We start from the raw sequence: 11,687 nt of genomic DNA on the forward strand, positions 1-11,687 counted from the left end.
CTAATTTCCCCAAGTATTTGCGTTTGAGACCCGAGTTTTTCCCCAGCTCAGCGGCGCTTGTGGAAGCCCGCCAGTGCCCCCTGGCGGCGTAATCCAGAATTCTCATCTCGTCTCCAGCGTGAGAACATCCAATCAGGTGAGTGGGAGGCCCGGAAGTGACCAATCAAAAATTAGAGAAGGGCCAGAATTTGACCACTGAGGATAGAGAGCGCTCGGAATAAAAACTTTTTTATTGAAGTGGGAAACCGACGCACAAGGAGAGTCTTTTTTGCTGGGGTCTCCGGGCTCAGGGAGGCCCCGGTGGGGAGTGGCGGAGCAGGCAGGCGGCGGCGAGGCTGGTGCCCTGGCGCTGGGGCCGCGCGTACTTGAGGAAGACGGCGGCGCGGCCGGGCGCGGGGCCTCGGAGCGCAGCGCGGACCATGCACGGCTCGAGCGGGCCCAGCTCCGCTCGGCTGCGGCGGAGAGAAGGAGAAACGGAGGTGGGGCAAGAATAGCGGGGGACAGGACACGACCTGTCCTCGGAGCTTGAGGCTGAGAAGACAAGCTGACTTGGGTCCCCAGGGCTGCTCAGGGGCTCTCTCGGGGTCAGACACGCCACCCATCCTCCAGAGCGACTGGAGGGGTGCCGAGGGGCGGACCCTCTGTTCTGCCCTCAGGGCGCGGCTATGGGCCAGTCAGCACCCGCGGAGAGGGAAGGAGTAGGGCTGAGGGTGGACAGACAGACATCCAGCTCTACCCTAGGGGCACGGACTGGAGGAAAAGATGATCACTCTGCCCCGCGGTGGCACAGTTAACAAGATGAGGGGGTTCGAGCAGCTAAAGGGTCGTCGCATTCGCGGCCAGGAGGAGAGTTGGGGAACGCGAGGTTTGCAGACCCCTCATTCTCAACTCTGGAATGCAGTTAGAGCATCTTCTGGGCCTGAGGAAATCCTATTTTTCACCCTAGGACAAAGTTAAGGGTCCCCAAATCTGTGCAAACACCCCATTCTCTGAGACACCTCCAGAGAAAAGCAAATGGGACCCCACCCAGACTAGGCACTCACCCCATTCTCTCTCGCACTCCGGAAACAAGTCTACCCCGCCCCCACATAATTGACTCATATTCTCTGAGACGGTAAAGACGGCGACAAAGGTAGGCCCTGCAGCCACAGAGACCCTTCACAGCGGCCATACCTGTACAGCGCCGGCTCAGGCCCGGAACCTGCTCCCTCGAGCACTCGGTGAGCCAGGCTCAGCGCCGCAGCTGCACGGCGACCCGGCTCCCACCCTGCGGCTTCGGCCTCTAGCAGAGACAGCTCCAAGAAGTAAGTGGCGAGAAGCAACACCTGCCGTTTCCGCGGGTAGCGTGTCAGGGCACGCCCCTACTCGAGAGGCCGCGCCACGCCCGCACAGGCCACAGCCCTACCCGCGAGGCCACGCCCGCCCGCACAAGCCATTCCCCGACCCAAGAGGCCGCGCCGCGCTCCTGCCCCTTGCACCTGGGGGCCGCTCCGGGCCAGAGCAGCAAGCAACCAGAGGCAAAGTAGCGGGCCCGGGTGGTGCAGCCGGAAATCCAAGCGGCTCAAGATGCGGCGCTCCGCGCGCAGAAGCTCGGCCCGCGAGAAGGAGCCAGCGCCCAGGAGACAGAGGGAGGAGGGCTGGGAATTGGGGGAAAAGAGGTGGGGAAATCTTCGACCCTAGCTCGTTACTCCCTGGACTTGAGTGCCTGGGATCGTTTCAATCCCCTTTCTGGGCCTCAGTTTCCTGGTCTGTAAAATGGGGCCATTGATTTGCTGTCTGGAAGTCACGGAAAGCAGAGGCTTCACAGCCAGATAGTTCCTGACCTCAAACCCTACCGTTTACTCACTGTCTGACATGGACATCCAATGAAGCTCTCTGAGATTCAGTGTCTTCACATAAAACGGAGATATGACTTCCTACTTCACCAGGCAGTCCTGGTAAGGCACTGCGTTCATGCACGTTAACTATACTCAAGAAGGACTATAGCGACTATAACTACTCAAGACTGAGTCCAAGTCCCCAGTGCTTGTCTTCTGGCAAATGTCTTCCTCTCTCTGGGCCTCAGTCTCTTCTTCTGTTAAAAGGACACATTGGTAGCCTCTACCACATAGAGACATGCTGGCATTCCAAGACTAGGTAAAGTGCTTGCTTGGCACACGCTAGACATTTAATCTGTGAGGCGGGGAGGAATGGCTCCACCCTCCCAAGCCCCGCCCCGGAAGTACCTCGGGAAGCACGCACTCTTCCACTTTGCACGCCAAGAACAGGCAGGCCATGCCCAGCAGCTGCAGGCGGTGTAGGCGCACTCGGCTCGCGCGCAAGTAGGAATCAAGCAGGTGCACGGCCAGGTAGAGCGTGTCCCCCGCCAGACCCAGGTACTCCTGGGGAGGGGCGCGAGTGAGCACCAAGGTTCAAGACTGCTACGCAGGCCCCTCCTTGGCCCCTCCCAGTTACGTACGTGCACCTGAACCAGCCAGTCCACCACTAGCGCGCGCATCTCTGGGGTCACGGTGCGGGGCAGGGCCCTCCGAGGCAGCACGCGGCACACCTGCGGTCGGGCAAGGACGGCTTCAGTCTCCACACCTGTGCCTGGCTTCCCTCCCGGAGTCCAGCCCTGGGTGCCTCAGTCTCCTCGCATCAGTTTGACGTCACGAGTGCCACATACAAACTGGCCTCCAACATCTCTTCCAAATACGCTCCTCTTGGGTGTCCCCATCTAGAATCCTGGACTTTGTTCTGGACGCCTCACTTTCCAGCTCTCCCATTTAGCCCCAAGGCCACAGGACTTCGTTACTGAGCATCTTATCCTGGGTTCCCAGACTCCAGTCTTAGTCACCAACCCTCAACCCATCCTCCTCAGAGCACCCAGAGGGTCTTTCTAAAGTATAAATCTGACCAAGGAACTCCCCAGCTTACAACCCCTTCCGTGGCTTTCAGTACCCTTAAGAGAAAATCCTAATTGCCGTCAGACTCCGGCCCTGCTCCAGCATCACCTATCCCCTCTCTGCTGCCAAAACCTGCACTTCTTTTGGTCCTGGACTATAACAACCTCGTTCCTACCTCAGGCCCTCGGCATCTATGTGCCAGCTGAAATGGTCATTCCCCACTCCTTGCGTTTCTGACTCTTAGTCCTTCCAGTCTCAGCTAAAATTTCCTCAACTTTTTCTATACTTTTCCGTGCACCCTATCATCTCTATCTCATTGCTTTATTTTCCTCATGGTATTTTCAGCCTGGAGATATCTGGTGTTTACTTCAAAGTCTTGCCTTTTTGCCCCACTAGACTGTCAGCAGGGCAGGGATTTCTGTCCAGATCACAGCTGTATCTTGGTTCCTAACAGAGACCCTGGCATGGGAGAGATGCTCACAAGATGTGAAATAAACGCATCCCTTCAGTATTTCTTCTGGCAATGCCTGTCTCAGACAGTATCTGTGGACAACCATAGTCTGTGTTTTGGTTTTTGTGGCCCTTCTGAAATTATTGCCTACATTTGCTTATTTGTCTCTGCTCATTGAGGCAGACTGTCTCGTGGTGTCCATCGCGGCATCCCCAGTACCCAGAACATGCTCAGAAACATTTGCTAATGACTCAGCAAATAATTGATAAGTGGGTCAGTGTGAGAGACTGCTGCTGCTAAGTCGCTTCAGTCGTGTCCGACTCTGTGCAACCCCAAGACGGCAGCCCTCCAGGCTCCCCCATCCCTGGGATTCTCCAGGCAAGAACATTGGAGTGGGTTGCCATTTCCTCCTCCAATGCATGAAAGTGAAAAAAGTGAAGTTGCTCAGTAGTGTCCAACTCGTAGCGACCTCATGGACTGCAGCCTACTAGGCTCCTCTGCCCATGGGGTTTTCCAGGCAAGAGCACTGAAGTGGGGTGCCATTGCCTTCTCCAACGTGAGAGACTATGCAGTACCAAGGGAAGGGCTGCAGACAGCTGGGGAGGCTGGGAAGGGCATGCCACACAGGTACACTGCACGAGAGGAAGGCCAAGTGGTGGGCGGCAGCAGTGTAAAGGCTGCGAAGTCAGCGGGAAGTGACGTGAGAGGCTGGTGAGGTGGGAGTTAGGAAAGACTTGTTGAGTGTGTTGGGTGAGAGAGTCAGCTTTGGCTTCCTCCAACCCGAACGTCCGCCTCTGCTGCCCTCCAGCGATGTGGGAGGCGTTAGAGTTGCCCAAAGCCCGCTGGCCCACGGGTGTCCCCCCACCCCACCCCAACCCCACTCACCATGACTTCGGCGAAGATGTCCCTGGCGTACTCACGTTCTCCCTCCAGCCCCAGCGCACTCAGAGCCTCCTCCAGCCCCGGCGGCGCGCAAGGCCCCAGGGGCCTCTCCAGGCGTCCTGGGGAGACGCTCCTGCCCGCCAGGACGCCGTCAGGAATTGAGGTGCTCTGAGGCTCTGGGTCGAGGCAGGCGTTTGGACTCTGCAAGGGAGAGGGGCTGGGGTCAAGAGCCTGGAGAGAGGCCCAAGCCGAGAGGCGGGAACCTGGCTCCTGTATCTCACCAGCATCCTTCGGGCTGGCGTCAAGGGTCAAGCCGAGCACCCGCCTCTTCCTGCTGGAGTGGAGGAGCCGCGACAGGTGCGTTAAATGCGCGTGGGCGCATGCGTGCTGAGCACGGTTCACCTGGGCAGGTGCAGAGGCAAAGACAAAATGCTACACAGGCTGTCTCTGCCCCATCCAAACTCTCTAGGTCAGGCAGATGGCTCAAACCTTCTTTCTGCTATTTACTATGGTCAGAAGCAGGCCCTGTGAGCCTCACTCTCCTCAGCGATACAACAGGGATTTTAAAACTTATCCAACACAGTGGTCCTGAGGAATTTGTAAGATTGTTAAATGTCCAGCACAGGGATCAAAACCTTAAAGGCTCAAGGCAAGGGAGCTATAAAATCATGTAACAAGTATTGATAGAAGGCCTCTGTCCCCTGTGGTGGGTATTCAGGGATGAGCCCGTGGCCTCTGCCTTTACCAAACAGCTTCCAGGGTAGCTGATCCTCATGAGTCACCGGCGATCCGGCTCGGTTAGTGCAGTGGCCTCTTCACTGCTCTTCCTGTAGCTGCCCTCCACAATCACCACCCATTGTGCAGCCGGAAATGACGCTGTGACCCCTAATACATCAGATCATGCTCTGCCTCTGTTCAAAACATTGTGGGCTCCCATAGCCCTCAAGTTCAAAGTCCAAGAGGCCCTATTATCTTCCCACCCCCAAACATACCTTTGAGCCCATCTCCTGTCCCCCTCACTCACTCCTCTCCCATCACACTGGCTTCCTGGCTCAGCCTCACCCACACCAGGCACAATTCTACCTCAGGGCCTTTGCACTGGCTGTTCCCTGTCTGGAACCTCCTCCCTCAGAGATCCTTCACTTCCTGCAGTTTCCGCAGATACTTCCTTCTCCATGAAAAAATGACATCCTGAGCACTTCCTGTTCCCATTCTATGCTCTTACCTTAGCACTTACTGCCTTATTTATTGTCTCCCTCCTGGCTAGACTCTGAACCCCATGAAGGCAGGGCCTATCTAGTTTTTTCATTGCTGTATTTATTCTCAGTGCCTCGAGGAGGCTTGCCAGTGTCAGTACGTAAATATTTGCTGAATGAATGAGTGAACAGACAGGAGGCCCTCTCTGAGCTTATGTTGAAACTGAAACCTGTCAGAGAAGCCAGAAATGCAGAAAGAGGAGAGAATGTTCCAGGTGTGTGTGTCGTTGCAGGGGGGAGGGGGGTTGGTTTCGGGGGAAGCATGAGCAAAGACCCTGAGGCAGGAGAGCTTGCTATTTTCAGGCACTGAGAGGTCGTTGAGGTGGGAAAAGTGAGCAGTGTGAGATGCTGGACCAGTGGCTTCCTGTGATACTTGAAACTCAAACATCTTACCATGGGCCCAAGGTCTTTCTGGCCCATTGTTACCTGTTTAACCTCATTTTCTTCTACTTTTTCTAGGTCTTCACTCCTTGAGACACTGTCTTTATGTTCCCCAAACACATCAGACACCTGCCTGCCTCAGGACCTTTGCACTTGCCATTCCTCTGCCTGAACCAGATGAGAACCTGGATATGTATATGCTCAGAGGACCTCTACGCAGTGGGAGGCAGACCTCAGAGGTAGTGCAGGTTTGGTTCCAGACCACCTCAGTAAAACAAATACTGCAATAAAGTGAGTCACACAAATTTTGGTTTCCCAGTGTATGTAAAAGTTGTGTACACTATTGCAGTCTGTTGTGTGCAACAGTATTATATCTAAAGAAAAAATGTGCATGCCTTAATTTTAAAATACTTTATTGAAAAAAATGCTATCATCTGAAAACAGGGTTGCCACAAACCTTCGATTTGTTTAAAAAAAAAATGCAGTTTCTGTGAAGCACAATAAAATGCTGTAACAAAATTACTACAAGGGGAAAGTAACAGCTTTACAGGGGCGAAATCTGACAGACACCATAACTGAGGAGTCAGTCATCAGAAACAGAACAGACTGCCTGTGTACCTCCTGATAGGATACACCCAGAAGGGCACCTCATTTCAAGGAAGTTCTTTCAAAAACAGCTTACATATAACCACAAACACCAGGCAACAAACCCTGATCAAAAAGCATTCTGCAAAATAACCGGGCTTCCCAGGTGGCTCAGTGGATAAAGCATTTGCCTGTAATGCAGGAGACAGGTTCTATCCCTGGGTGGGGAAGATCCCCTGGAGGAGGGCATGGCAACCACACTCCAGTATTCTTGCCTGGGGGATCCCATGGACAGAGGAGGCTGGGGGGCCACAGTCCATGGGGCCGCAGAGTCAGCCGCGACTGCGCCTGAGCACGGCCACGCTGCAAAATAACCGTCGTGTAAGCCTCAGAGGATGGAAATGCGGCGTGTTACGTGTGGATTGAGTCACTGGCTGGGACTTACTTTTTTGTATTCAGGGACCCTAATGTGATCATTAATGAAAATCTGATTAAGGTCCAAGAGAAAAGCATCTCATTGTTAACTTCTGAACTTTGGTAACTGGACTGTGGTTAAGAGAATGTTCTGGTATGGGGACAAACATAAATTTTTAAAAAAATAAAACTTTGGAGATTCATGGAAAGTTGTAAAGAGGACAGAGTTCCCATATACCCCATAACCACTTTCCCCTATGAATACTTTAGTGTGGTCTGTTTATCACAATTTAGTTAGCCAATATGGATACAGTATTATCAAACCCACACACTCTTCAGACTTCCTGAATTTTTACCTAGTGTCTTCGCTGTCCTAGGACCCCACTGGCTTCTTTTGGTTGACAGCTTCTTAGGCTTTCTTTTTTGGAAACTTGACAGTTCTAAGAACCCATAGTCAGGTCTTTTGCAGAACATCCCTCAATTGGAATTTTTCTGGTGGCTATTTTCTATTAGATCGAGAGTATGCGTTTTAGGGAGGAAGAGCCCAGGGGTAAAGTAACATTCTAATCACCTATCAAAGGCACACACAGCCCACATGATCCACCACTGTGTTGACCTTGATCACCTGGCTGACATAGCTTCACTTTCTCCACTGAAAAGTTGCCTTCCCTCACTTTTCACACTGTACTTTGTGGAGTGTCTTTGCAGCCCACATCAGAGGAATTCGGGGGCGGGGTGTGGGGGGGGGGTGGTATCATGTTTCCCCTCCTTAAAGGCAGAGTGTTTACAGAAATTATCTGTAAGCCTGTGCAGGTATGTCTCTTCCCACCATTTCCATCAGCACAAACTCATTTATTTTACCCCTTGGGTGTAACCCAGTATTATGCAATTTATTGTTGCTCAAATTGCTTTCAGTTGTGGCCACTGGGGGATCTTCCCCCTTGGCTCCCGTGCCCCTTCACATGCCCCATCAGTGAGGTTTTGGTTTCAGCAGGTCCTTACGTTCCAGCACAAGATGCTCTGAATTAATCTTGAACATCTCCTACTCCAGTCGTAGAATCACTGTGGTAATTTTGAAAGTTTCAAAAGTCTTCAAAGGACCTGCAGTTACTTCAAAATTAAAGTTTAAATACTTGAATTGCTACACTTTGGGGAAAAGCTATCTGACATGTATTAAAATACAGCAACTCTAGAATTTAGGCCTCAAAAATTTAAAAAGCACAAGCGCAGTAAGATGGCTTGTTACACTGAGGTTTATTACATTACTGCTGACAGCAGCAAGCAAACTGGAGACCAAGTGTTTGTCATCGGGGGGCAGCCGAGCCAGCTGAGGCGCCTCCACCTGGAGAAAAGAGTTCGTGAAGCGGCTGGAGGAGTGACAGCACTGTCCACAAGGAGTCCCTCAGATGCAAAACAGGAGCTGAGAAAGGATCTCGTTTCCACCAGTGACCCGGCGTGGCCTGCGGGTGCTGGTACACTGGCAGGATGGAACCCAGCGGCTTGACGTCACAGACACAGGGGTGACGTGAGGGCCAGAATGACTGCTCAAGTGCTCAAGGCCAGGGGTGGTTCGGACCTTCCTCCTCCTTTCCCAAAACTCGTGAAACGGTCTACACGCACGTGACAAAGATCAACCTATTCAAAAATTAATTTTCATAACTGATGAAGTCTTATTACAACTCTTCCCTCTAAAACGCTTTGGGAAAAGTCCTGCCAGTGAAATAAGCACCACCATTACGTCTAAGGGGGCTTGTTCAACAGAGGGCGGCAGCTGAGCAGCCTCTGGGAGCCCGTCCATGGACACCAGACAAGTGCTAACCGGCTGAGGTAGACAGTGTGACAAGACCCAGCACTGGTCATCTCCAGCGGCTGCACCAGAAGGCCTTATTAAAAAAAAAAATATCCTTTTTATCAGAGTGTAGTTGCTATCAGAAGACTTCTCTTTGTAAGCCTCTCTGCCATTTCTCGTATGGACACACTTTTATGGCTCAATAACATTCATATAAAATTAGAAAACAGAATCTCTGAGCTTTTGTTGTAGGATCTGATTTTTTTCTCTACCCTCATTTACAACCTCAGAGACTCCCGGTGTGTGAAAGCCAACACCGTCTGGGAAAATCTGACATTAAATTCACCCGTGCCAGGGCTCAGCCGGGGCAGCCCTGGCCCAGGGCCTGTGAGGAACAATTCAAGCATGGGAGCCCCAGGATTAAAAGGCCAAGTGTCAAGAGGGGCGCAGAGCCCTGAGGGTTATGAACCCATCCAAGGTGGCCCCGGCTGACAGCCACCACACATCCCACTGATCCTCTAACGGCTTTGTATTGGAAAAATGACTTCCCTGGTGGCTCAGACGGTAAAGGTCTGCCTACAATGTGGGAGACGTGGGTTCGATTCCTGGCTCAGTAAGAGCCCCTAGAGAAGAAAATAGCAACCCACTCCAGCACTGCTCCCTGGAAAATCCCACGGATGGAGAACCTGGTGGGCTACAGTCCATGGGGCCACAGGGAGTCGGACAAGACTGAGTGACTTCACTTTTATCGGAACTGGGGGCCATAAATGAGAAGGTGTGTGCAGGCAGTGCCCCCCTCTAGGAAATGAGTCCACTCCCTCCCACACTGGCTCCCAGGGCCCAGCCCTTCACCCATCTCTCCACTCCGCCTCTTTTTGCCTAAGCAGTTCCTGGGGACCAGAATGGTCTCTGTCCACTGTACCCCCAGTCCAGGCACCTTCCACAGACTCTTCACCAGCTCCCCGCTGAAGTAACCTCCACCCCCCAACCTGCGCTTGAGCACCCCAGGTGCCTCCTCTACCAGCTTCCCCACCTTGTGGCTCCACAGGCCCTGTGACCAGAGCAATGGGAGCAGGAGGCAGCTGGTGCCAGGGGCTGGACTCGGGAAGCAAGGAAAGGCCAGGGTGGCGGGCCCCAGTCTGAAATGAGGGTCTTTATTGCTTGTACCGTACAAATACGAGGAGATGGGGACAGGCCAGTGGGGAGAAGGAAGAATTGTCAGATTAACGACATACACACACAGGAAAAAAGAACCCCACCCACCCAAACCCACCCCCGCCCCACCCCAGAAGGTCTCTCTGTGAACTACCTACAGGAGGTGGGGTGGGGAGAGCAAAACCACAAAAACTAAAGTCCAAACACCCAGAGATGCTGGGAGGCAGGGGGGCAGGGCAACAAGTGGGCCCCAGGCGAGGCTCCCCTGCTAGGCCAGCGCCCCTCCCCCTCGGGATGAAGTGCTTGAGCCAGGGGTGGGGCCCGAGCCCACTCACACCACACACACACACACACACCCACACACCCACACACACACGCCACGTGCATCTGCACCCCAGATGCACAGGGACACCCACAGACAGACACAGTCTGAGGCACACACGCGAGTGCCCACAGCACTGACACGTTCACCTTAAGGCTGCAGAACGTGAGGCCCAGAGAGCGGGAGAGCGCGAGGGGGCCCTCCCTCAGCACGTACCAGACCCCCAGCCCACCCCCCCTCAACCCAAGTCCGCCGGGCGGGCCCAATACTGTCTCGGTGCAAGATGTGTAACAGCCGAGGCTGGCGCCCCTCCACTCCAAGCAGAGAGAAGGGGGAGACCCCGGCCCCCGTCCTCCGAAGGGACTGGGGCCGGCCCGGGCTCCAGCGGGAGGTAAGGCCGGCCGGAAGGAAGCCCTGGTAAGGCACGGGGCTGGTGGCTGGGGAGGCTAGCCCCCTCGTGTTCCTCCTGCCTCATCCACAGGGTCAGGAGAGCAGCTGAGGGGGCAGGGGAGACGGCCAGGCGGCCGCGCCCACTCCGGGTTCCCCGAGGGGAGAGCGGGCCGTCCATGCGAGGGCGCCCGGACCCCGATCCTGCACGCAGCCTCCACAGGCCCGTGCTACTCCCCCACCCCCGGTCCCTGGACATTATTGCTTTTTCGCCCCCACGGGAGGAGGGGGCCGGACTGCCCCCGCCAGGCCACTCGGAGCCTGACGACAGGGCCAGGAAGGCAGCCTCTGACAGGGGCAGCTGCGCGGAGGCGGGCTGCCCGCGGGCCCCGCGGCTCCACGCTTTGCCCCTCACGGGGGCTTTATGTCAATTAAAAACCGGAATCTCTCCCACTGCCCAAAGGCCTGGTCCTGGGCAGGCAGAGGAGAGGCTCCCGAGTCCTGGTCTGTAACAAAGGTGAGGGCAGGACGGGATCCTGGAGGCAGGGCCGCGAGGACCGCTGAGGTGAGGAGGGCTGAGGGGAAAACTGGAAATGAGGGGGAGGAGGTGAGGGATGGGGACACAAACAAAAAAGGCAAAATAAAAAGTTGAAAAAAAAAAAGAAAAGAAAAGGCCCCCGGCGGTGATGGCGGCAGCCTGCGTGCGTCCCCTGGCGGCGGCGGCGGCTGCTCACTCTCGGATGCTGGCCGAATAGGAGAACTGGGGGAAGTGCGCCCGCTGGTCCAGCTCCAGTGAGCCCAGGCTGTCATCTGTGGGGGCCGGCGGACGTAGATGGGGAGAGCTGCCCAGGAGAGGGCCCGGGCCCCCCGGCCAGCCCCTGGCAGGGCTGCAGCCAGGCCACAGCGCAACCCCCAGAGACTGAGAATGCGGCTGCGGACCGAGGCTTAGTGGCCTCCCTCCCTCTCAGGCACAGCCCCACCGCTGGGCCGGGACCCCGGCCTGCTCACCCAGCCTCCCGAGCGTCCCCCCAGCTTCTCTGACTCGGTCACACCAGGGTCTCGCCCAGACCTCTGTGCTCCCGTCTCCTGCCCTGGGCACCACTCCCATCCTCAACCACCCTTCCTCCACATGAAGCCAAGGCGGGGTTACCTTCCCAAGGCCTCTCCTCTGCTCAAATCC

At 55.1% G+C, this 11,687-nt stretch overlaps 2 protein-coding genes across 17 annotated transcripts in view; both read right to left on the reverse strand.

Annotated features, from left to right (window-relative positions):
• Positions 1 to 212: 212 nt before the first annotated feature.
• On the reverse strand, positions 213 to 4,585 carry CCNP (cyclin P). Its single transcript, XM_069549103.1, is given in 7 exon segments — positions 213 to 452; positions 1,174 to 1,325; positions 1,479 to 1,637; positions 2,226 to 2,381; positions 2,459 to 2,548; positions 4,222 to 4,436; positions 4,439 to 4,585. Coding segments are annotated over 7 exon segments (1,005 nt in total). The 5' UTR covers positions 4,506 to 4,585; the 3' UTR covers positions 213 to 286.
• A 5,191-nt stretch (positions 4,586 to 9,776) lies between these two features.
• The window catches only part of AKT2 (AKT serine/threonine kinase 2), a 48,511-nt gene continuing 46,600 nt past the window's right edge, over positions 9,777 to 11,687 (reverse strand). For all 16 annotated transcript variants that reach the window (XM_069549085.1, XM_069549099.1, XM_069549098.1 and 13 more), the window contains one exon: positions 9,777 to 11,317. In XM_069549085.1, coding sequence (XP_069405186.1) covers positions 11,238 to 11,317 — 80 coding nt within the window. In that variant the 3' untranslated portion in view covers positions 9,777 to 11,237. The remainder of the gene's footprint in view (positions 11,318 to 11,687) is intronic.

This window comes from Ovis canadensis, chromosome 14 (genome assembly GCF_042477335.2).
Source record: "Ovis canadensis isolate MfBH-ARS-UI-01 breed Bighorn chromosome 14, ARS-UI_OviCan_v2, whole genome shotgun sequence".
NCBI classification, from domain to species: domain Eukaryota; kingdom Metazoa; phylum Chordata; class Mammalia; order Artiodactyla; family Bovidae; genus Ovis; species Ovis canadensis.